This window comes from Microtus ochrogaster, linkage group LG10 (assembly GCF_000317375.1).
Source record: "Microtus ochrogaster isolate Prairie Vole_2 linkage group LG10, MicOch1.0, whole genome shotgun sequence".
NCBI classification, from domain to species: domain Eukaryota; kingdom Metazoa; phylum Chordata; class Mammalia; order Rodentia; family Cricetidae; genus Microtus; species Microtus ochrogaster.
Genome location: NC_022035.1, coordinates 9,731,475 through 9,757,008, shown reverse-complemented (window position 1 = coordinate 9,757,008; position 25,534 = coordinate 9,731,475). Strand labels below are relative to the sequence as shown.

General features: G+C 36.2%; 1 protein-coding gene across 1 annotated transcript in view; it reads left to right on the top strand.

Moving 5' to 3' along the window:
- Nucleotides 1-970: 970 nt before the first annotated feature.
- Ppp1r3a (protein phosphatase 1 regulatory subunit 3A) overlaps nucleotides 971-25,534 on the top strand; it is a 38,265-nt gene continuing 13,701 nt past the window's right edge. The window contains exon 1 of the mRNA XM_005363731.3: nucleotides 971-1,765. Within this exon, the coding sequence (XP_005363788.1) occupies nucleotides 981-1,765 (785 nt within the window). The 5' untranslated portion in view covers nucleotides 971-980. The remainder of the gene's footprint in view (nucleotides 1,766-25,534) is intronic.

The following is a 25,534-nucleotide window of genomic DNA, read 5'->3' as shown; positions in this document are numbered from 1 at the left end:
TTATATTTTATATTTCAGTTGAGTTGAAATTACAGATATTTTTAAAATGCCATGTTCAACATTTCAAAAAGGACTTCAGTCTCCATCACTATTGCTAAAACCACTAAAATTTCTTTTAAAACTTTTCAGGAATTAATTATACAGACACCTGTGCACATTTATTTCCCTTTTTCTTTTTATACTTAGCTGTTTAATTTTTGTATTGACTGTAAGGATTCTGTCTTTGTAGCATTATTTATTTTTTTCCTGCATGACAGCCTTGCAATATTATTTGGAGATTTTTAAAAATAAACTTTTAGGTTATGAGCACACAGTGACATTGACTTGTGCACATGTTTCCATCGTATTAATAAGATTTCTTGCTGGTGGATTTTTTTGTGACAAGGCATATGAGTATTTTAATTTTTTCTAGCTTATATTTTTTACTTATTTCTTTTGCACCTGTTTTTGACCCCTTGACAGTCAATATTTGACACTGTAAGTCTCAGAATATTCTAGTTATCAGTTTTAGCAAGTTATAGATCTCTCCAAGTTACAAATATTTATATATTCCCTGTCTAATATTTTCTGCTTTAAGAGTGGCTTGACTTCACAGTACATATTCATTATTTCACTGCTTTTATTTCTCTTATACATTTAAAATTTCATAGAAACTAATTAAAGAAGCATCTTTGCCTTTATTTTTAATACTTTTAGTGACAAAAAATATTTTTATGTCTCTGGAACTGTGCTCATTAAACAAATACGACTTGTAACATCAAGAGTTAAATCTGGAGGACACCAGCCAGAGCAGCATGGACGCTATCATATAAAAGGCCTTGGAGGCAGGCTAGCATAGTTTACAAGCCATTGGACCTATTTATAGAGCTGACTTCTTTTGCAATGTCAACTGTAATCTTACACTTATTTTAAGCCTGAGTATCTCAAATATCAGCCTCAACTAGCTGTACAGTTTTCTCTTATTGATATCAGACAGCCCAATGGAGCCCACTGAAGAACCTTGTCAGATTCGCAAAGATAAGTTTTTAGACGTTCCTAACTTGTCAGATTCTGTGTGTGAAGATGAAGAAGTTAAAGCGACCTTCAAGCCTAGCTACTCCCCTCAGCCAAGCAGACGAGGGTCGGGATCTTCTGAAGACACATACCTGGACACCCCAACTTCAGCGTCCAGGAGGGTTTCCTTTGCTGACAGTCTTGGATTCAGTCTTGTGTCCGTTAAAGAATTTGATTGCTGGGATTTACCAAGTTCAACCGATTTTGACTTAAGTAGAAACATCTTCCACACAGAAGAATATGTTTTGTCTCCACTGTTTGAACTGCCCTCATCTAAAGAAGAGCTTATGGAACAGCTTCAAGTCCAGAAAGCAGTGCTGGAGTCTACTGAACACCTTCCCGGGTCGACAAGTGTGAAGGGCATTATTCGAGTTCTGAACATTTCTTTTCAGAAGTTAGTATATGTGCGCATGTCCTTGGATGACTGGCAGTCGCATTATGACATTTTAGCAGAATATGTTCCTAATTCATGTGATGGTGAAACTGACCAGTTTTCTTTTAAGATTTCATTGGTTCCTCCGTATCAAAAAGATGGCAGTAAAGTTGAGTTTTGTATACGCTATGAAACTTCTGTTGGTACCTTTTGGTCAAATAATAATGGCACCAATTATGTACTGGTTTGTCAAAAGAAAAGGAAAGAGCCGGAGCCCGTAAAACCATTGGAAGAAGCTTCGAGTAGACAAATAAAAGGCTGTTTAAAGGTAAAATCAAGGTGAGGAGATGTTTTACAATTCTTGAAAGTTTCTAAAATGTCATGATTGTGCATGTTACATAAAAATAACAAACAAATATCTCTTGCTCATAAAAATTAATGTTAGATTTAGCAAGTCAATGCTGTTTAAATACTACCATTGTAGTATTCTAAATTAAGGAAAATAAGATGGGTTGGTTGATGTGTAAACTGTTTGCTTGATATCAAATCTTGAACTATAGAGGATTTGTTTATGAAATTATTTTATTTAGAATATATTTATTTCCAATGATTCTTAAATGCCCATCCTTCACTTTGAAACATATTTGACTAACATAAAATTGTATTTCAGTATATACCTGGTGCTCAAAAAATAAAATGTGTAGATTTTCCTTCCAAAGCTAAAATGATGATTTTAATGACTGAGTGGGTTATACAAAGATGTTTTGGAAATGTATAATAGGTTAAATCATAAGAGAAATAAATTTAATAATAAACTAACAAAAAGATAATTGTAGTGATGCATAAATTGCATATAACATTTTAAAATTATACCAAGTGTAACATTATGGAACACAAATTAGAGCAATTTTGTAAAGGAAGTGGAGCAGAATAAAAAAATGACCCAGATAGAAATAAGGATATTCAGCTCTGCAGATTTGAGTTTAGGGATATGACCCCTCATTAGTAACCCTGCTTCTCTGTTAATGTTGAAAAATAGAAGTAGCCTTCAGCTCACTCTGTAGAATAGCGCTGGCTAATTTCCATGACACTAGGTTAGCAGATAAAACATTCAGGAGCAGGGAGACCACTGTCTGTTCCTCACTGTACCCCAAAGGAAAAATCCTCGCTGCTCTGCTAGAAACAAGCAAATGTTTGATTATTCTCCAGGTGATTCATCATAACTATTCCCCAAACAAATAATTCAGTGACTTCACCAGGAATAGTTTAACATGACGAAGAGGGAACTCAGACTCCAAGTACTAAACAGAAACTTTTAAAAAGTTACTTCGAGAAGATGTTAACAATTTTGTGTTTTAATGAATAAAGCATTAAGTAGTATCTACTAAAATTGTTGATCTACTGGATTAGTGATTTAAGCAATATAGGTTAAAGCAATTCAAATATATGAAAGAATGGAGCTTTAATTTTATGATCAAGTAACTTGAAAGAATCTTACTCTGCTGTGTGAACTTTGCTGACTTTCTCACTCCAAATGAGGCTTTCTTAGTTTTTAATTTATATTATTGAAAGAGATAATATAATCATAACTTCTACATATGCTAAAATAAAAACCTGGTTGTTTGTAATAATAGTCAGCCACATTATCTATACACAAAATGTCATTCAGTTAATTAGTACTACCTCTGCACAAAAACGTATGCATTTTTAATTATTGAATACTTTTAAACATGCAGCCAGTCATTGGCTGAGTCTGTTAGAGCTAACAGAATTTAAGGAAGGTAAGAACATTTGGCAAAAGGAAGCAGTACTTAACTCAGTTTTTTTTCCCCCTCTGTGAGTTAGAAATGCCACTTCACAATGTCAAGCAGTACATTCTGAACTGAGTCCAGGTCTTCATGTGATACCAAGAGCAAACAAAGCGCAGCTGACAGACCTAGGCCCAACCATGCACTCTTGCCACGGTATCTTTGGGAGATATATATGTATAAATCCCCACACACCTTTCTATTCAGAATGGGAATCATCAGCTCATAGCAGACACCAATCAGCTTTTAATATTGCTTTGGAGAAAAAAAAAAACACTGAGAAAGACTAAACCACAAAATGGTCTAAAGGCCTGTAAAGTTTCCTAATGAGTTATGAAAATGGAAAAACCTCTTTCCTTCAAAACCACAAATACAGTTTCTGTACTTCTATAACTTAAAAATGACCAGCATAATTCAAACCACATTTTGAAGAAAGCATTTGCCTCTGGAGGAGGCTTTCTGTGCTGAGTTTCAGTCCAACATGAATTTTTACATCTGATTTATATACCACTCAAGATGGAGTGTATAAGGGAAATCCTGACAGATCCTCAGAACAGCATGTGCCATAATAGAATATTTATACAGCTTTTCCATGATATAATTTATATGCGATGGGCTTTCAAATATTCCTAGAACTCACTCAAAAAAACATTATCAAATTTCTAAATGAATAGTGCAGTTGAATTTAATTGGGATGAATTTGGTTAAGAAAGAAAAGGGCTGCCCCATTAGTATTATTTTATAAAATGTACCCATGGTTAAAATAAATTTGTACTCATTTGATAAAAGATTATAGCTCCAAAATACCCTCCCTACACCCAAAATAGTTGTAAGATTGGAAAGGAATTTTACAAAGCATTTTATTCTCTCTACGCAGTTTGATTTAGAGGACATTTCTTTTATGAGACAAAAATTGAATAGAAATATACATGAATTTGTGATTCTTATGTAGATTAAGAATAGTGTGTGAAATAACTCAGAGTCAAATGAAAATTAAGCTATCCTAGTGCACAGAGCAACAACTAATTTCAATTTCTTTTCATACCAGAGTTAATTTGCTATTGGTTTCCCTGAGATTGTATTTTCTGAAAGTGTCAATAATCCCTTCTAATAGGTACAGAAGAAACTGTAGGCACACTTGCAGCAATGCAAGTTCTGTTATGCCCATCACCCACACAGGTGTGAGGCTCTCTTTGTGGAAACATTTCTCAGGTTGGAGTTTGTAAATGCCTTCTCTGCTGTGGCTTGTCTACTTTCATTTGAGGCTTGTTACTCCACGTGATTTGAAATATATAAAAAGAAAGAATATCAGAGTCACCAAAGACATGTGACCGCACGTGACTGAGAGTATCTAATGTAAGCGAAGGACACACATCATGGGGTATTTATTAGGTGTTGCCACACAGGCAGCAATGCAGAAGATGCTAGTTAACGAACTAAGCAGATGTTTTGGTGAGAAATGTCATTGATGCAAGTCATATTCAATGTGAAGGTCTAAATAAGCTAAAAAGAGAATTCAGATACAGTACAGTAACTGAAAGATTGAAAATTAAGCATATCTAAGGTAAGTTCCAGATCTCCCATAGACTAGACATGTAGACTTGGGCAAGTAGGATTGATTTTCTCCTTGGTTTATTATGAGTAGCAATGGTCTATTGGGGAGTATTCTTGACACTTCCACTTTATATATATATATACACTTTATATATATATATATATATATATATATATTGAATATTATATAGATGATTTTGATATTATTTCCAGTTTTTTGGAATTTACTAGAAAACTATTAAAAGTCCTAGTTAACTGCTTTAAACATCCCAAGACTAGCTTCAGTTTTTGAAATCTGTAAAACACACACTAAGGCTCAGGCTGCCCCAAATTGCAGCCTTTTAATTTCACGGCTCCTAGATGTTCAGGTGGAGAGCATTCCCTTGCCTCTTGTAAGATTTTATTCCATAAGAAAACTTAAAGTGTCAGTTTTCTTGAGATGTGTTTGACCTTATATTTTTGAGTGACTTAAAGCAGGACAAAAACTTAGTAGTAACTGCTAAAATTCTATCATTTAATAGATGAAAATTGAAGATCTATTCCTTTGTTGTTCAAACCATTTTGGGGTGGGGGCTGCCAAATGTCAGAGCATCCATGTGAAAGTCCAAGAATTACTTGTAGGAGTCAGTTCTCTCCATCCTCCAGGTGCGTTCCAGGCATTGGACTTAGGTCATCAGATTTGGCAATACATTTTCTAAGTCATTTAGCCATCTCTCCAGCCCTGGAAGACCGTTCTTAAAAGAGTAAAAGAGGCATTTGAGGCAATGAACAAACACACATTTTAATTAGAGAAAAAAAAGTATGAGATAGACAGTTGTGTGGTTAAAGATGTCCTTTCTTTTAAGAAATCATGTTAGTCTAGTAGGGATATCATGATGTTTGGTATGAAAATCAAATGATATTGCATCCTTAACTGTTCCAAATGAATGCTGAATACATTCACGTTAAGCATCCACAGCTCTAGAATTGTCAAAATCATCGTCAAGTCTTCGTCTGATAACTAACTTCCTGAGCCTTGACTGACATTGCTCTTCTTGACATCAAGAATTTCCTGGTCCAGATTCCCAAGGAATTAAGTTGCTGTACACTCAGGGCCAGTGTGTTAGGCTCGATGTTACTAAGCAGCAGTAACAGACTGGTAAATGAGACAAAAACTTGGGGCTATGAAGATATGGAGAGACTCTGAGAGAAAATAGCTCATGGGCAGAGAGGAATGTGGGAGAGAAAAACCAGCAAAGTCAATATCATATTCTGTGAGTATAGAGTTGAAGCCACAGATTAACAAATAAATATTTCTGACTTGGGATTTTTTTAGGCTTCAAGATTAGAGGAATGGCCTTCCTGTAACTTGCTCTTCTCCCACACACCTGCTAATGCGTGTTCCCCACTATACAAAAGATGAACTCACCTGGCTTTTTATTTTATTAACTGAAATCAATTTATTATTCTAACTAAAGAAACCATTTTATAGGTGATGAATGGCATTTACGACTTGGCCAGGTGAGTGCAAATAAAAGTCCCAAGTGGCCTTAATGCCAAGAAAAGAATCATTACTCTTCCCTTTTCTTCATGCTTGAGGAATAGAAGTAGGCACATGGAGGAAAGGGAAAGAAAGACATTCTTTCTAAAGTGTGGTTTTAAAATTACAGAACGTTTGTCTTTCAGAACAATAAAATTGTGAAAATGAAGCCAAGAAAAGCAATAGAAAATGGGCATGAGCTAAAGCCATGGTGTATGTTCCAGTCACAGCCATTGCTCTGTGAGACTTCCTTAATTTACACATCCCACGTAGTCTGCGATCCTGGAAAGAGTCCAAAGCAGTGTAAATAGCTCCACGAGGCCTCTGGGACCTAATGGGTTCCATACCTAACTCATTTGGAATACACACTAATTGTGGAAGCTGGACCTGTTTAAGGGGAGGGACCTCTGGCAAGGCTACATGGAAACATAAACCACAGCTGCACAGGCCCCTCAAGAGGGTGCAGAGAGAGCGCTGCCAGCTGCTTGACGGTGAGAGACCAATCTGCTGACTGTCCTTGGAGACCTACCAAAGCTCCATGGCTTCCTGGTGTTGTAGAAGGCTGTTGCCCTTATAAGCCTAGACTACTATTAGATGAGTGTGATTTTTTTTTCTGCAAGAAGAAAGGAGAAGGAGGTCATCCTCCAGTGTTATTTAACCTTTACTAGAAGGAATCCCTGCTGCAACCGTATTTCAAATACCTCTTCTGAGTATCTGGGTCCATCTTCTCTATTGGAGCCCATCTTCAACCTGTAACGTTAGAGAGAGCCCCAGCTACCCCATCATATGGTGGCACATAATGAAGTATAAGAAGGTAATTTTTTACTTTCTTTTAAATCTGTTCCTATATTTTACCCCAACCACCAATAAGACTAATATTGGCAGAAAGACTTCAGAGCAAACTTCAGGTGGTTTGACACTGTCCAGTGTCTTGTTGGACTTGAACAGATATGATACAATTTGACACCTCACTGTAGTCGTGTTGCCTGCAGTGGGTGTAAACATACACCCACACACCCCCACCCACCCAACCACCCACACACACCCGCACAAACCCATCTTCCCCCTCCCTTAATTATAGACATGTTTAATAAAGGTTCTAATATATTCACCAAGATCAGTTACACAGAGATCTCTGAGTATGAATAAGACAATGCAAATGGATAATTTTAGAATCCAGAATGCTGTTTGTTACAAGGTAGATTTACATGGATAATTGTGGCAAAAAGTTAGGTCTGAAGCAGTCCTGTGTATTTGGCTTCTAAAGACAGTAAGGGACAATAGGAATCAACTTCTGGCTTCCTCTCTAATTAGTTACTGTTTGAACTTCTTGAAACTGTATCTTGCCTTTGCTTTATTAAGATGTAAAAATGAGATTATAATACTATTTTCATAGCTGAAAATAGAAGCCTATTAACTCACACACAACTCACCAAACCAAGTTGCTGACATTTGGAGATATTCCCAAATGTAATCTCAATGACTGTGGTGATAAATTCCGGTTTACCCTCTTGAATGTGGTCTACCTCTGTGCCTAGGGTTAATGGCGAAATACTTGCCCCTCATTATCATTCCATTTGCCACCACCCAAAGGAATATAAATAGTTTCTAAATTAGTCACATTCAATAAGCATTTGACATTAACCTGGAAACCTCAGATTATGCTTCTGTGGAAAAAATGACTTTCAGAATCAGCCACTTGTAGGTTAATCTATCTATCTATCTATCTATCTATCTATCTATCTATCTATCTATCTATCTATCATCTATCTATCTATCTATCTATCATCTATCTATCTATCTATCATCTATCATCTATCTTTACATACACAGTTAATATATATATATATACATACATAGTTAATGTATACACACATAGTTAATATATCTCTATATATGCATACATAGTTAATATGTATACACACATAGTTAATATATCTATATCTATCTAAATACATAGTTAATATCTATATCTATCTACATACATAGTTAATATATATATGTGTGTGTGTATAGGATGGGGATATTAATCTTTTGGGAAATTGAAGTTTAGGTCATTTTTAAAATGAGTTATAGCAAAAAGATGCTCTTTAGATTAAAAAAAAACACTAGCTCTACAACCTTGCTTTCTATTTATATGTATGACTAGAGGAGTATTAAATTTATATAATTCCTTTATTCATAGAAAATATATTATTCATCTTTACAACCTGTTACCTCTGTGCTTAAAGAAACAGACATTTTTTTTTTTTAGACACAGAGTTCAAATCTGTCCAGGTTCTCTTCTGAATCCTTAATTAACATGTTCCTATCTGTGATTTGTTTTGAAGGGTTAATCATACATCTCCGTGTTTAAAGACCAAATGCAAGTTATGCAAAAAAATTAATGATTTGGTGTAATATTCTGCACTATTTGCTTACAAAGACCAAATGTGCGTTCAACACGTCTGTCTATCTTCAGAAGGTTTGATACTCTCTCTCTCCATGCTCCTGTGCATGTTCAGTGTTTGCTGTGAGTGGCATTCAGACTGCAACTACACACAAAATTCTAATACTATAAGAAAAAAAATGTTTTGTGTTCAAGTGAAGAACTTGAATCTTATTCTTTTTGAAGTTATTATAGCAGTAATTAAATCAAAATAGCTTACTCTCAAATTGATATTTGTAAATTGTCAAATGGTGAAAGACACAGACATACATTTGCCCTCTAACAGCAACAGAATCCCAACACGACAGTGGAATTCTGACTTATTTCACATACTTGAACCACTATGAAACTTACTCATTTACTGGAGCTGAGGATGGAAACACCGGATTCCCATTCAAAGACTTCAGAAAATGTCTTTGCTGATTACAGTGCCATTTGGTTACATAGCGTTGCTCAGGGAAGAAGCTGACAGTGACAGCATACTGCTGCATCTGATCTTGGAGATTAAGATTTATAGTTTTATAAGATATTGACACAACTTAGGTATTTAAAGTAGCCAACAGAAAAATCATATCCAGGCACAACAGAAAAACTGCTACATTCTTTAGCAAGACAGAATAATTACTCTGTTTGGTGGAAATAAAGTTACAGTCATGTTTTGTAATATTAATACAACACTGGACAAAATATTTTCATTATTTTTTCCTCGTGTTTTGTCAAGGTGCTCAGACAGGGTCTCATGCGTGGTTGACTCATGTTCTATCTCTAGCAGCATATCCAGTGTGCAAAACATGATTTATGAATAATTTTCATTGAATCAAATTGAAGAAGAATATATATATACGTATATATATACATATATATATATATATATATATGGTTTTTCGAGACAGGGTTTCTCTGTGGTTTTAGGCTGGTCTTGAACTCACAGAGATCCACCTGCCTCTGCCTCCCGAGTGCTGGGATTAAAGGCGTGCGCCACCACCGCCCTGCTGTAGAAGAATATTTCAAATCCTACCCTTTACTTTCAGACAGAGTAATTCTGAAAGTTGCCAATTCTCTATGGTTTCTACTTAATTCTTTTCTGGGAATAGTAGGTTATTCAGCAATACATTTGATAAGGAAGTTATGTGATTGTAATATGTACATTCATAGCACTGTAGGTTTTAGTCATTTAGTTTTTCCCAGATTTTAGTTGAATGAAATACTGGAGTCTCTAAGATTACAATTTTAATTTAAACAGGTATGTTTTTTATCATTGTTCTCCGTTTTCCATATTAAGTGTCCTCAATAATTTTAGATGTTTTTCTTGAGGTCTGGGCTAATAAATAGGTATACTGTTTGCAGTGGCTTAATTTAATGTCAGAGAAGAATGACCCCATTAACTAGTTAACTGGATAAGCCGTGAACGGCATCACCTTTACCAGGAACTGATGTTGCCAGGTCCAAAGATTCGGTAGCACTGAGTGGGTCAGTCTCAGCTGGCTAAAGAGGTACACAGTCCTTCAGTCTATCACTGACTGTAGAGTTCTGTAGAGCAGATGAAATTTATAATCACTAAGTATATCCTTGTGTGGGTAAGTTAATACTTCATCTCCAAGCAGAAATATTTTGAATATATATAAAATTTCCTGACTCCACATGTTTACATGCATGTGTATGTACATGTGTTTGACCACATATACATAATGCCTGCTTCAAATTGCTAATGATTTGTCTAGAATTTATACTTTCTGTATTGTAACATCCTGTTCAAAGCAGATGTGGGTTAAATGGCAGAACATTATAATAATACAAAAATTTAAAGTTATGTTTACAGGTCTTATAAATATATTTCCACATGAATCTTGAGGCTACTTTTGACTTGGCAACATTCTAAGGTTTATTTTTTACTTCTCCTTACTTTCCATACTTTCTTTACCCTGGCCGATAGAGCTACTGCTCAGAGGATACAAAATACAATAGCTTTCCTTAGCTAAAAGGCTTTGTATTGGGCATAATATATTCTACAATTTATCTTTGAAAATAAATAAAAATTAGCATGAACCTGCTCAGTTTATTATTTCTGAATCTGACTGCAAAAGTTCCTGTCAGAATCAGAATGCTGACTATTGGTCATTTGTCAGCAGTCCCCATACAAATGATTTTACTTTTCAAAATTTCTCATGTATTTTATGGACTATTAAAAAAAACAGTCCCCAGGCTGTTATGGACCATAAGCAGGCAAAAGAATGGAAACAAATTTTGTAGGGATATTAAAGAGCGAAAGTGCCATATCAGTTCTTTCTGAGGTGAGCATCATCTCCTGTTAAGACATCCCATTTCTCCTGGTAGCACAGACATGTATATAGGTATGAGGCCTCTAGCTCTTCCATTTTTCTTTACTGTTTATATAACATAAACAACATAAAATGTCAATTTCATTCTGTAAAAACTAGTACTTATTTAAATTGAATGAAAATTAAAAATAGGTTTCAATATATTTATTATTTTACTATTGTATAGACAGTTTGCATGTAGATAAATTTTTTAGGATTGTAAGGTATAAATACATTATCAAAGTGAGGAACAAATTACCATAAAAATAATCTTTTTTATGCTTTTGGAGGAATCACTCCATTGAATTACCCCAATTTTACTTTCCAGCAACATCATACTCGTACTAGAGACTTATCCATTGGTCAGTCTTTAGGATCTAAAAAAATGAAAGAGAAGCAGAACAGCCCAAGACTGAACAAGGAAAGACCAAGGAAGATCCTGTGTGCCTGATGACTGGGAAATTCCTTCCCTCCTTCCTTCTTTCTTATGACATTGGTCCATGTTAGTGCTCTCCAGATGCCCAAGTGGTCTTGAACTCACTAGGAATCTTAGTCTGTCCTTACATGAAATCAATAAAGTACGAAAATCAGAAACAATGAAAAGTAAGGTAATGTGTCAAGGTTTAAATGTTAAGTCTTATGAAAAGTAATCTGATATATCCCTTACATGATATTCACTATTGAAACATTAATTTTTAAACCTACTGTAGTTTTAGACATATAAATGTATATAAAAATAAAGTTTTCAGGTTTTTGTATGTCGAAATAACTTAAAATTATAACCAAAGGGTCTAGTCAAAGTTATTATATACAAAGGTTTTACTTTAAATTTTTTTTACTGTTTCTAAATTTAAGTAATTAATTAAGAAAACAATCTTTTTTTTGTTGACAAACCAATCTCAGTTCCCACTTTTTCCCATCCTCCTATTTTCTCTACCTTCCCCCTCACCCACTCCTCAAAGAGGGTAGGGCTTTCTGTGGGGAGTCAACAATTCTAGCACATCGCTTTGAGGCAGGACCAAGGCCCTCCCCCACTATATCTAGGCTGATCAAGGTATCTCTGCAAACAGAATGGGCTCCAAAAAGCCAGTTCAAGCTCTAGTGATAGAACCTGGTCCCACTGTCAGTGTGGTTCCACAGACTATCTGAGCCATACAGCTGTCACCCACATTTAGAGAGCTTGGTTTGGTCCTATGCTGGTTCCCCTGCTGTCAGGCCAGAGTCCCTGAGCTCCCATTATCTCTGGTGAGTGGTGTCAGTGGTTATCCCCATCATGGTCTTGACCCCGTTCTTCATATTCTCACTCCTCCCTCTCTTCTACTTGACTTGGGAGCTCAGTCCAGTGCTCCGCTGTGGATCTCTGCATCTGCTTCCATCAGTTGTTGGACGAAGGTTCTATGGTGACAATTAAGGTAGACATCAATTGGACAATAGGGCAAGGCCAGTTCAGGCACCCTCTCCACTATTGCTTAGAGTGTTAGCTGGGGTCATATTTCTGGATTCCTGGGAATTTCCATAGTGCCACGTTTCTTGTTTAGCCCCCATAATGGCTCCTCTCAGTCAAGATATTGCTTTCCTTGCTCACCCTTTCTGTCCTTCCTTCATCTCAACCAGCTCACTCCCTTAGGTTCTTCTTCCCCATCCCTTTCTGCTCTCCCCATCCTCTTCCTCACTCCTTTCTTCCCTCATCCCTATACTCCCAGTTTTCTTGGGAGGTCTTGTCTATTTTCCCTTCTCAGGAAGATCTATGTTTGTTTCTCTTAGGGGTCTCCTTGTTACCTAGATTCTCTAGGATTGTGGATTGTGCTTTGTTTCCAAGTGGTTATACAAGTTTGTATTTCAGGAAGCAATGGAGGATTTTTCCCCTTACACTGCATCCTCTCCAACATAAGCTAAATTGATGTTTTTGACCTTAGCCATTCTGACATGTATAAGATGGTATCACAGAGTCATTTTGATTTGGATTTCTCTGATGACTAAGGATGTTGAGCAAGTCTTTACGTGATTTTTGGCCATTTGAGATTCCTCTGTTGAGAATTGTCTGTTTAGATCTGTACCCCATTTTTAAATTGGATTATTTTGTATTTTGATGTTTAGTTTCTTGAGTTGTTTATTTATTTTACAGATCAAGCCTCTGTCTGATGTGGGATTTGTGAAGATCTTTTCCCATTCAGTAGGCTGCCATTTTGTCTTATTGACTGTGTGCTTACAGAAGCCTCTTAGTTTCATAAGGTCCCATTTGTTTATTGTCGCTCTCTATAACTATGCTACTGGTGTTATATTTAGAAAGTCATCTCCAGGGCCCACGAATTGAAGGCTAGTTTCCACTTTCTCTTCTATAATGGGTTCAGTGTGACTGGATTTATATTGAGGTCTTTGATCCATTTGGACTTGAGTTTCTTGCATTGGGATATATATGGATCTATTTGCATGCTTTACATGTTAACTCCCAGTTTCTCCCCTACCTGCATGAGCTTCATTTTTAAAATCTTTACCCAGGCCCAGCAAGGTGACTGAGCAGGTAAAGCATATGAGCTAAATCTCCTTAACCATATGAATGTGGAAGGAGAGATCTGACTCCACAATTCGTCATCTGATCTCCACATGTTTATATCCCTAAATATATGTCACACACACACAAACACACACACATAATAACTATCAGTAAAATATAGTTTAAGAAAATGAACTTTACACAGTGACAGTTTTCTAGTGTGCAATCAATTGCTCATTTTGCTCATATAAGATACATCTAAAATTTCGATAAAAATATCAACATGTAATTCCATTTGCATTCTTAGTACTATTTTGTGAAATTAATGTTTTAAAGCTTTGTATATAATCTGATAAATTGTATGACAATAAAAATTAGAAACACATATATTGAAGTTCACTTGAATTCTAAATCATTGTCTTTTATGGGAAAATAAATCTGACCTATCTATAATAGCATATCAATTCATTCATATATTAATGTATATATAAGTAACCTAAATAACTCTATTATAAAACCCCTGACTTCTTCATACTAAATCTAAACATATTATTGAAGTAGATAATGTACATTATTCATGAATACATTTTATGTTATCAGAATAAAAGTTCCACAATATCAACTCATACCTGAGGGTCTGGTCATGAGTTTTGTAATTTTTCTACTAACTTTCAACAGAAAAGTTTGAAGATGTTCCTACTGAAATTATTGTTAGGTTAGAGTAAGTTTTTTTTTTCCTGAAGATTAGCTGATAGCCAATCAACAAGTCATAACAAGTCATATTTTTCTATGATACATTATAGTGTCTGAAGAAAATAATATTTTGGAATTATCTTCAAAATTATGTTGACATTATTAGGAGAGCTACATTGTGCTATTTATATCTATCCTCAAATACTGTAGAACTCTTTGACTACTCTTGATGATTTTGAACAAATTTATTTTATTTGTTTAATTTTGGGCATGAATATACACTATATTTATTAGAACTTGTTAGAGACAAAAGTCATGTAATCTTATTTTCGTGTATGATGAAATATATTCAATGGACTTCAGTTTTTATTTACTCTTACTACATTGGTAAATTGACCTGTTCTTTCTCAATTTAGAAATTTCTATTTATATCAGTTTAGGGACTTCATATTTTATCTTCTTTATATCTCAACCATACATTGTAGTAAGCAGGTCCAGCTCCATTTTGCAGAGGAAGAAATTTTGCTTAGGAAATATATAAGATGGGAAGCTGAGTTTGTATCTAGGGAGGGTCTGCATTTCCTCAGATTAGCATCACATAACACAAAAAAACATAAAGAGTTTATGTGAGTTTATGTAGTCCTAATTTTACCCTTAACTGTGATCTTCAAATATGTTTCTGTCTTCAAATATGTTTCTAAAAGGATACTATCTGGATGCAATAGAGTTTGACACTGATATGTTACATGCCACATGGGATAAGACATATGCTTATAGAAAAACTGAGCATTAGAGAAATAGGGTAGAGGAGGGCTTTGATAAAGAGTAGAAATGATTAATGAATATAATAGCAAAAAAAAAGGCAAATTGTTGTCTTTATTAGCCAGTCAGATTTCTCTCTAAAAGAGAGAAATTACAGTAGTCAAACTTGAAAAACATGTTGAAACATATTAATCGGGGCATTTCAATATATCTTTCTTGGTGAATACATGGAAATTGGTAGGATTGCTTCCATAGTAACTTGAAGATTGAGAAGTTTGGGATCTTGGTTAACACAAAATAAGGAAACAAAATACCAGTAAGAAAGCACGGACCGTGCTCCTTTGTGCACTGATAGACAGTTTTAACCAACATCAATTACAAGAATACACTAATTAGAGGATCTTCACTCAGTTGAGAACTAGCTTCTGAACACGTTCTCCAGGTATTGTTTTAAGCACTATAGACATATCAGGGAAAAGACACCAATTTTGTTCTCACATAGCTCACATTTAATGGACAAGAAAGTGATATAGATAATAAACAAAAGATTAATCATGTGAGCCGGGCAATGGTGGCGCACGCCTTTTATCCCAGCACTCGGGAGGCAGAGGCAGGAGGATCTCTGTGAGTTCGAGACCAGCCAGGTCTACTGAGTGAGTTCCAGGACAGGCTCCAAAGCCACAGAGAAACCCTGTCTCGAAAAAAAAAAAAAAAAAAAGATTAATCATGTGATTTTCGAAGACGGATGCGTCAATGAAAGGGAAAAGACAGGGTGCCTCTCTCCCCCGAGGGAGCCTCCCACCACTTGGGCACGGCCACTGTGAGTCATACCTGATACTGAAGGCACGAGAAGGCCGCACTGAAGAGTTTTAAGGTAAAGAGTGACAGAGGAGACACTTCATTTCTTACAGTCTTCTGTTGCTCTCTGTGCTTATGTCCTGCAGTGACAATTTCTACCCAACAGTTTAGAAGCACAAAGGAGGAGGGCAGGAAAGACACAGATGAATCCATTACTAGACTCCTTGTCTTTAACACCGAACTCTCTTTAAATCCTTTGGTTTAGGTCTTTTGATTTTCCTGAATGCCCTCCTTACTAATTCCCTTCACATAAAGATAGAGTTGCTGCAGTTAGTGTGGTCAAAGAAGAGATTCCCCATCTAAGTTTAGTTTCAAAGTTCTAAATCACTGTATATCATTTTGTTTTCAAAATGCTTTGTCTTCAATATATGCTATGATTTTTGTACACATTAGACAAGTTTGTATAAATCGGCTTTCATGAAAAGAAAATATTTTCTACAAATCAGAATAATGTGGATAGAAATCAAGCTAGCTACTGAGCAGAAAGTCTGAAAGACAGCGCGTGGAATATTGTCAGATTCTTATACTGTATCAGAAAAACAAAGACAAGAATAAATATAGTTATTCATATTTTATGTGAAATATTTCCTTATACATGAGGACATGCCCACAAATTAAATGATCAGCATTATCTGTAAACTTGCATTTGAGTCATTATCCTGCATGTTCTGCCTTTTTAAACAATTGTCACTTCATCTCCATTACTTTCACTTCCAGACACTAATTGTTTCTTTTATGGGATCAAGGCTACTCGTGTCCTTGGCAATATGCTTTACGGTGCTTGCCTTTAGAGTAATTGTTTGGCAGTTTGCCACTGAGCTCCACAAATAGAAAACATTTTGCTGGACCAGATTCAAATCTTTGCAAACATGATCAATTTTACAACAATTAGTAATTGTCAACAAAAAAAAAATGATGACTGTCTTTTACAATTACATACATATACAAACGAGGAAACGCGTATTGTTTTCTCACTGTATAAAAACACAAAATCAAAATATCAATTTGATCAGGTATAGGTGTGTAATTCTTTCTTGCTTGTTACTTTTTTATTTCACTTTTATACTTATTTATTTTATATCATAGAACTCCTCTCCTTTCAGTCCCTCTCCCAAACCTCTTTTCTGTTCTTCCCCCCAAGTCCACCTCTCCTCTGCTACACTTCAGAAAAGGGCAGGCCTCCCATGGATATCAACAAAGCATGGCATATGAAGTCACAGTTAGACTAAGCACCTCCTCTTGCATTAAGACTGAGCAAGGCAACTCAGTATGAGGATAGGGTCCCAATAGCTAGCAAAAGTGTCAGGTACATCCCCCGCTCCCACGCTAGGAGTCCCACAAGAAGACAGAGCTATATATCTGTCACATATCTCAGAGAGCCCTGTCTAGTCCTCTGTAGACTCCAGGTTAGTTGACCTCTCTGGCTCCTACAATCCTTCCTTCCTCTGTTCAGCAGGATTCCTTGAGATCAGCCTAATGTTTGGCCGTGGGTCTCCATCTGTTTCCATCAGATGAAGATGATGCTGGATGAAGCTTCTCCAATGACTGTTGAGCTGGGCACCAATCTATGAGTATATCAGAATATTGTTAGACGTCATTACATATTGACATTTTTTCTAGGTCTTTGGGCCTTCCAGCCTCTGGATTCTGGCACTCCAGGCAGTATTAGAAGCGGGTTTATTCTCATGGCATAGGTCTCAGGCTGGACTAGCCATTGGATGGCCTCAAATCTTTGTGCCATCCTTATCCCAGTATATCCCATAAACAGTGCAGACTGTAGGTTGAAGGTTATGTGGCTGGGTTGGTATCCCAGTTCCTCTACGGGTCACAGCAGATGGTCAATTTATGCTATGTATTCCCTCTTTCTAGGAGTTTTAGTTAGAGTCATCCTTGTAGATTCAAGTTTCTCTCACACCAGATTTCTATTCTGACCTTGAAGTGTTTCCCCCTTTCCAATAGTCTCTTTCAATACTTTCCTCCCATCCTCCCACCTGATCCTTCATATTTCCATCCACACCCATCCCCAATCAACCCATAAAATTTCTTTTATTTTCTTTTCCCAGGAAAATCTGAGTGTCCCTCATTGAGTCCATCCTGTTAACTAGTCTCTCTAGGTCTGTGATTCTTATGATATATTAAAATTAATGTTTTATAGATATACTTATAGCAGAAATAGAATATATCGACAATTTGAATCAACCCTAGTGCATATGGTTATGTTTAACCCTCTCCTTCATGCCCACCCCTACAAAAATCCTCAATAACAAAGGATTTTTTAATGTAGTGTTTAATACCACCCTAGTCACATCTTGATACCATAAAAGCTAGTATAGAGTACTGCTAACCAGTGCTTCTCAAAGCTAGCTACACTAAGGAAAGAAAACATTAAGACACCCATACTCTGATTCTGCTGAAGACTCCGAGTTAATGGGATTGGGACAAGTTCTAGGCACAAAGTAATTCTTAAAGCTTTCCACAGGATTCTGGTATGTGCAAGATTGAACAGACTGGATCCCAGAGCCAGAAAAAAGGCCAGATGTAGGACTTACATAGGCATAAATAGTATAAGAGGCCACACCTGAGTGGGCGGGTAACTTAAAGGCTATTGACTTTAAGATTTCCTACAGCAAAAGTGCAAAGTCACCAAGTATCAGCTATGTAAGTTCCAATTAGCTATGTCTTCAACTGACCATAGTAGATCTGGAATTCTGCCTTCCTGTAGGTTGAGATATCTCCTACTCCTTCAAACAATTTTAGGTGAAAGGTGAGATCCATGAGAATAGGGGCTTTTAGGGGAAGTGGGATTAACCTGGGTTGTGCCCTCAAGTTGTCATATACTGTATTGGTATTTGTCTTAACCTAGGAAGAGGAGATCCATAAAGTCTTTCTTACCATCTTGTTCCTGGGCTTCCCCGGCATAGCCTACTGCCAGGCTGGCTCATCTGCAGAATCACAGTGACCTTCAGATTTCAGTTGAAATGTTTCCTGTAGGAAACCCTTGTTTGGCTATCTTAGTTCCCCAGATGTGCTGCAGTTCCATTGTTATTATTGCTGTTTGAGCTGTTTCATGATTGTCACCTCAGTCATGCGTGTGTGTGTATGTCTGTCTGCCTGTGCAGCCATGCACACATGCACATTACCTCCTGTACAAGGGAGGTCTGTATGTTGTATAGGCACATGTGCATGCGTGGAGTCCCAAGGAGAGCCTCGGATGTCCTAACCTGTCACTCTCTGCCTTGTTCCCTCAACACAGGGATTTTTTCTAAATCTAGAGCTAGTCAGGCTTCCAATAAGCCCCCGAGTCCTGCTGCTGCCTTCACAGTGCTGGAGCTGCTATGGTTGTGCAGTTAAAACCAGAATCTTTTGGTTTCTAAAGACTTGAACTCAGGTCACCAGGTTTGCACAGCAGGCGTTCTGATCTGCTGAGCTCTCTCACCTAGCCCTGAAGGGGATTTTGAAGTACTAATGTCTGTTTGTCTTTCATTAGATTGTAAACTTCATGACGTCATAGTAGCTTTCCTGTCGGCCTGGTCTTGTGGCTCAATTTTAAGCTTAATGTCTAACACAAGCCAAATTTTCTTTTAATGAATATGTGTTGAATTTTACCTAGTATTATTGTGAACTTACGGCAGAAGTATTGAATTCTTTCAAAACCACTTGCAGAATTAGTTACACTGATGACAATAAATTGTGTACTGCAGTACTCAAAGTGTATAGCTCAGACCTTTGTCAACATAATTCCATCTCAGGAAAACAAAGCTCTCTTATTAACACAACAACTTCAGTGAGTGGTTCAAGTTTCATTAGCATTCCAATCTGATTTCCTGAGCATCAGATTGTTATTGTGATATTCCAGCTTTATTCTGCCTCAGCTTTCTTTACTGTGATGAAAATTACTATGTTCAGAGTGGTGCCTAAATTTTGAGCTCAGTGACCTATCTTCACACTATGAACTTCTGACCTTCCCTAAAGTCATATGTTGTCAGTGATGATAATGTACCAGTGTTTGACCTGGAAGGTCCTTGATTCAGAGTTCTTCCCTTGAATCCACCTGTCTAGATACATAAACGCTAAATCTGCACTTGTATACTCCAGTCGGAAACCTTAGTAGGACAAGCAATGTTAATGGCTTTTAGCATTGAAATGAATGCCAACCAGAATATAAAATATAATTTTCTGTTGGTAATAATTTGTTCTAATAAATATTACTTATGTTAAAATAATATTACTTTCTACCTAAGCAGTTTAGTAAAATAAAACTGATGTAAAATCTATTCAAGATAGAGAACCTAATTTAAAATTTTTATGACTGATTTGTGTTTTATGGTATATTTTATTATAGATTATAGATTTCTGTGGATACAGAATAAGAGGTTAAGGCATTTATAAGTTAAAAAACTATGGGCCTGTCTGTTTTTCCTAAAATTTAACAGAAAATAGTAACAAAGTATATTGCTTCTCTTACACGCATTCATTAACCCACATTCTTTTCTATTTTAAAAGTTTGTACTATATTGTAAAGTAGCAAGAAAATGAATATGGGCAACATGTAAGGTCTCAGATGAAGAGTGTGTGAAAGAACTCCAAAGGACAGCTCAATGCCTTTCCATGGCTTCCACAGACACTGTTATCACAGCGCTATGTACTTGGTGCCCATGGTAGAAGTCTATTAGTTCAAAGCCTGATCAACTTGTCTTCTATGACATTTTCCATACTGTTTGAATATCGGTAGTAACTGTATTATATTTGCATATATACGAAATGCCAAAACAATAATATTAGTTAGGGTTTGCTTGCTGTGCACTGGACACCATGTGCTTTATATTGATTCCTTTGTTCAGGGCTGCACCTTAGTGTGGATCCTTACTCTTATGTGAGTAGTTTGCATCTTCTTTCTTGCATACTTCCTTGAGCTATTGTCTGCTCTCTTGCTCTTACCATACTCCACTCTATTTCCCCGACCCGCTCCCACTACAAATTATGCAACGGCTGCTTACACTACACAATCCTGAAGCCCATGGCTTTTTAAGAATGCTTTCTTCAGTTTGCTCTGTTGTGAGCAAAAATCCAATTAGACACTGGAGAAAAATATGAAATCATATTTTATACTAAATTTTGACTGATTTAGTCAAAATGCTTCAAGTGGTTTGTACATTTTGAAACTCGGCTTAAATCAAAGAAGCAAGGAGTGAAGGGGAGGAGGTGTTTGAATATGAACTGGTGGGTTCCACTGGAGCACAGAATCGTTTGTGAGGAAATCTGTCACCGAAGATTGAAGGGGGAAACGCAGTTCACAGAAAGTGTGGGTGAGGGGATGGCAGAGAAAATGTGTAACACAAAATATGGACATTTGAGAGGTATGCCTCATTGCTTTGCATCGATGATTTGCATATTAAGAAGTCAGGAGTCTTCACATTAATGAATCCCTAACTAGTTTCTGACACAATAGACTGATATGTCCCTGGAGGAGTCATTATGGTCTATCATGTCAATGATCCGCATATTAATGACTCTCTAACAGGCTCATCAACAGGTAGCCTAAATAGGCTCCCATTGAGTTCTTTTTCATTTGCTTTTTAAATGTATCTTCTCTCCCCTTCCTTTTGTAATACTATTGTGAAGAATTGACAAAAAGGCCCATTAAGATAATTTTAATGTGTGACTTAAGTTCAGAAAACCATTAAATTTAGAAATAGTGCCTTAAGACCCTACCAGGGCTGCTAAAAAGTTTGCTAATGCCGTGAAATACAAACCAAGTTTGGGAAATGAGACTGTCTTTGGATGTTAAGATGAACTGTCTAGGCTAATTCACTGGGCTCCTGGCTTTCTTGTTATATTAATTTCTGATGGTTAGTGCAAGTAGAAGAGCTACTTTGAAAGTATGATTGCAAAATGGAATTACTTAAATAGGGAACTGAATTCAAACAGGCTTCATAACATACATTCCACTAAATGCTTATTTAAACTAAAACAATGGTTGAAAATAGAAATAACTTTAAAAATATATAATAAATACTAGACCTAGTTGATTTAACAAGAGGCTGGACATCCCATGCTCTTAAAGGATGACTTCATGACATGTAAATTCAACATTTAATTAAAAGTAAAACAACAATATTCCTAATACCTTAACATTTCTAAACTGCTTGGGACACTTTATTTTCTATTAATTCTAACGATTATATTAAGGATACTAGTTGATTCTTTAAAGCAAACACTATGTCTATGTTGTACCATAAAAGGACTGAAGAATTGGGGCTGGAGAGATTTCTCAGAGGTTAAGAGTACCAGCTCTTTTTCCAGAAAATCCTGGTTCAATTTGCAACATCATCATAACAGTTAATGAAAGTCCATAACTCCGGGATCTGAAACCCTCCTGTAGCTTCGAAGGGCATCAGGAAAACAAATAGTCTGAGGGTGGTGTATGGCGACACAGGCCAACATAAGGCCTATTTCTTAAACGCCCCTACACATGACTTGTTGAGACAGGATCTCTTATACATTCGAGTCATACAATACAGACAAACTTACCTGCAGATGAAACACCCAAAGGAAATAAGACCAAAAACACCAAGCAATTGTTCTTCTCATACTTTTATTGAATAATGAACCATGTCACTTTTCTTCTAGATAAGGGAGGGTTATTGCATTCTCAGTTGTGAGATGGCGAGGTGGTGCATCTCAGCCTCAGAATGAGATCTATTCTCTCTTCTCAACTTGACTACATCTGAGAGGAACTAAAATCCAAGTGGGCGGGTATACCTGTGGGGTACTTTTTCTTAAGTCATTTGAATTGGAAAAGACCCACTTGTAATCCAGGTCTGTGAAGGTGGAATGATACACTTTCTGTTGGCAGCCTATATAAAGGACATGGAAAGAAAAAGCTCTGTTTTTATCTGGCAAATACATTCCTTCACTGGCATGAATGCCTACATCTTCAGGATTCTAGAATGCCAGCTGAGACATCCAATCTAGTGGACTGAGCAGTTACTGGATTCTTGGACTTTTCTTTGTTAAACAACCATTGAACTAACTGGACCACAGCCTGTAAATCAGTCATATAATATATGAATATATATGACTGATAGATACATATACACACATGTATGTGCATAAATAGAGAGAATTTAATGAGCATGTATAGGAATGAAGGATAATCAACACCAGGTATTTTCCTTAAGTGACTCTCCACCTTACTTTTTGAGGCAGGGTTTCTCATTTGCCTTGGATCTCACCAATTGAATAAGAGCTATCAATTTCCAGGACAGTTATGTCTGTGCTTCCTCAGAACTGAGATGTCAGTTACCCTTGAGCTGGCTGAACTCACGTACCATGTGAGTACATTGCCCACTGAGCAATTTCTCAGTTTCTAAACCTTTGTATTTAAGAAATTAAATAATTTACATGATGAGTGTGAACACTACAGACTTCACTAGGGAAAACAGCATATTCACAGAATTTTTACTTCTTAAAAATGTGTACTGGCATGGCTCACTCAGCAAGTTCAACTCTGTTAAAGTTAGTTTTTATATATCAAAATTTGACATAATTTTTAAGAAAATAATAGTTGAAATATATTAATTCAGAAAAAAAACACAGCAACATTTTGAAAAATTTGAAAGGAATATCTTAACAATCAGTCTGTGGGGATGTTGAAGATTGGACATTGGAGACAGCGAGGATTTCAGTTGGACAGTCACGAGTCTCTTGACATCTATCTGCTGCATGGGTGTAATTATGTCTTTTAAGAATTTAGATAAAGTAAGGACCTTAGGGCAGTAAGTTTGAGACACTTTTTTTTTCCACAGATAACTTGCTGATATACATTCTTCAGTTGTTCTAGTATCCATCACCTAAAGACATTTACATTTCTCTCCATAAAATATAATTGGCAGGTGGTAGCAGAGAAGTCCCTTAAGCCAGGTTCATCTATAGTCTTCTTCTACTTAAAATTCATGAATTCTGCTTGTAATTACACCACATTCCCAAGCAACCTACAATGTTTTTTTGTCCACATCTCAACTTCCAAGATTCTACTTAATGATGTACTAGACCCTCATCAGTCAGTGCCTTGAAAAGTGCACATCACTTCCGTCAGTGTGTGATGCTTGATTCCATGACAGAATAATAAAAGGTAAAATGTCTTTTCTGCTGTGGGGAGCAACTAGGAAAAAAACAGCACCCACCACACTGACATGGCCAAACAGATTCAAACCTGTAATTTTTCTTGGTAGAAAAGAATGAATCTCTGAAAAATAAAATAAAATACCTACCAAGGATTACCTCATGGGAGGGTGACTTCAAGTTGCTTCTTTCTTTGCTACTGAAACTATTCTTCATCAAAAAAGAAAAAGCATCAATTTAAATTGAAGAATCATGGTGAAAAACAGTGTTGTAATATATAAAACATATTGATATAAGATATATTTTAGAATATAGTGATTCAATATTCTCTAAGTAAAAAATAACTTATTGGGCTCATGAAGCAGAATATCTTAACTTTATTTAAAGGGACTTAAATGGTTGAAAACCAAGAGCAATGACTCAGCAGGTAATATGTCTGCCACCAGTCCTGTCAACCTGAATTCAATGCCTAGAAACCACAACTAACTCATGTAGGTTGCCTTTGATGTCTCTGAAGGCACAATGTACACACACACACACTTAATTAATTAAAGTAATTTAAAGGATGGAAAGCAAGAAAATTGAGCCTGTTGAAAGGAATTAAGTGCTGCTTAGGCCAGCTAGGAATTATAAGGACAGTAATTCAACTTTCAAAAAAATAACTGTGACGTTGTCTAACAGGTTGTTCTTACTTCTTCCAGTGCCTGAGCAGGTCATATAATTCATTTAACCAGATTGTGATTTTTTTTCTCCATGACATTTGATTGGATACTAAAGTAGGACTTTAGTTTCTGTTATCAGTATTCTCTAATACACTTGTTTACCTTGATTGCTGGTAAGTATAAGCAAACTTCCAATTTGTATAAAATAATATGGGATACATTATTCCACTATACAAAGTAGAGAATAAAAACCTATGTAGGTCATAATTCTGTGATCTATAGTTTTGCTTGAACTGGTTATATTGCAATTTTAAATTAATAGTTGCTTCTATTGTTTGATTTTTTTAAAAATTACATGTGATATATTTGATCACATTACTGTCCTTCCCCAAAATCCTCCCAGAACCTCCTAACTTCATTATCTACCCAACTTCATGCTCTCTCTCTCTTTTTCTCTCCCCCCATCTGTCTTAAAGCCAACAGAAGAAACAAATCAAAACAAGCAAATGAAAAACCATAAGATCAAAAAATATACAAAAAGTGCATCATGCTAGATGTTAGTCTGGAGACTTAACAGATAAAGAAGAATCCAGAACCAATTTTAACATTCTCATGTTTTCCTCTAGACTAAGTGTTACTCTTCTGGGTGACTGTCAGTAGTGTAGAAGTGTGATTTGTGTTTTGAACTCTGGTGTTATCATCAGAAAACTGATCTTAATGCATCATTTCATCTTAAATGCCCTCTGAAAACACCTTGCTTTCTGTTCTCTTTAGACATGTCTGTTTGCTATGAGACATTTATCACAGTTATTTCTTTGAACTAGTATCTCCTCTGTTCTCAGTATTATTCCTGATCAAGAAAAAAAAATGATGGTATTATGATACCAC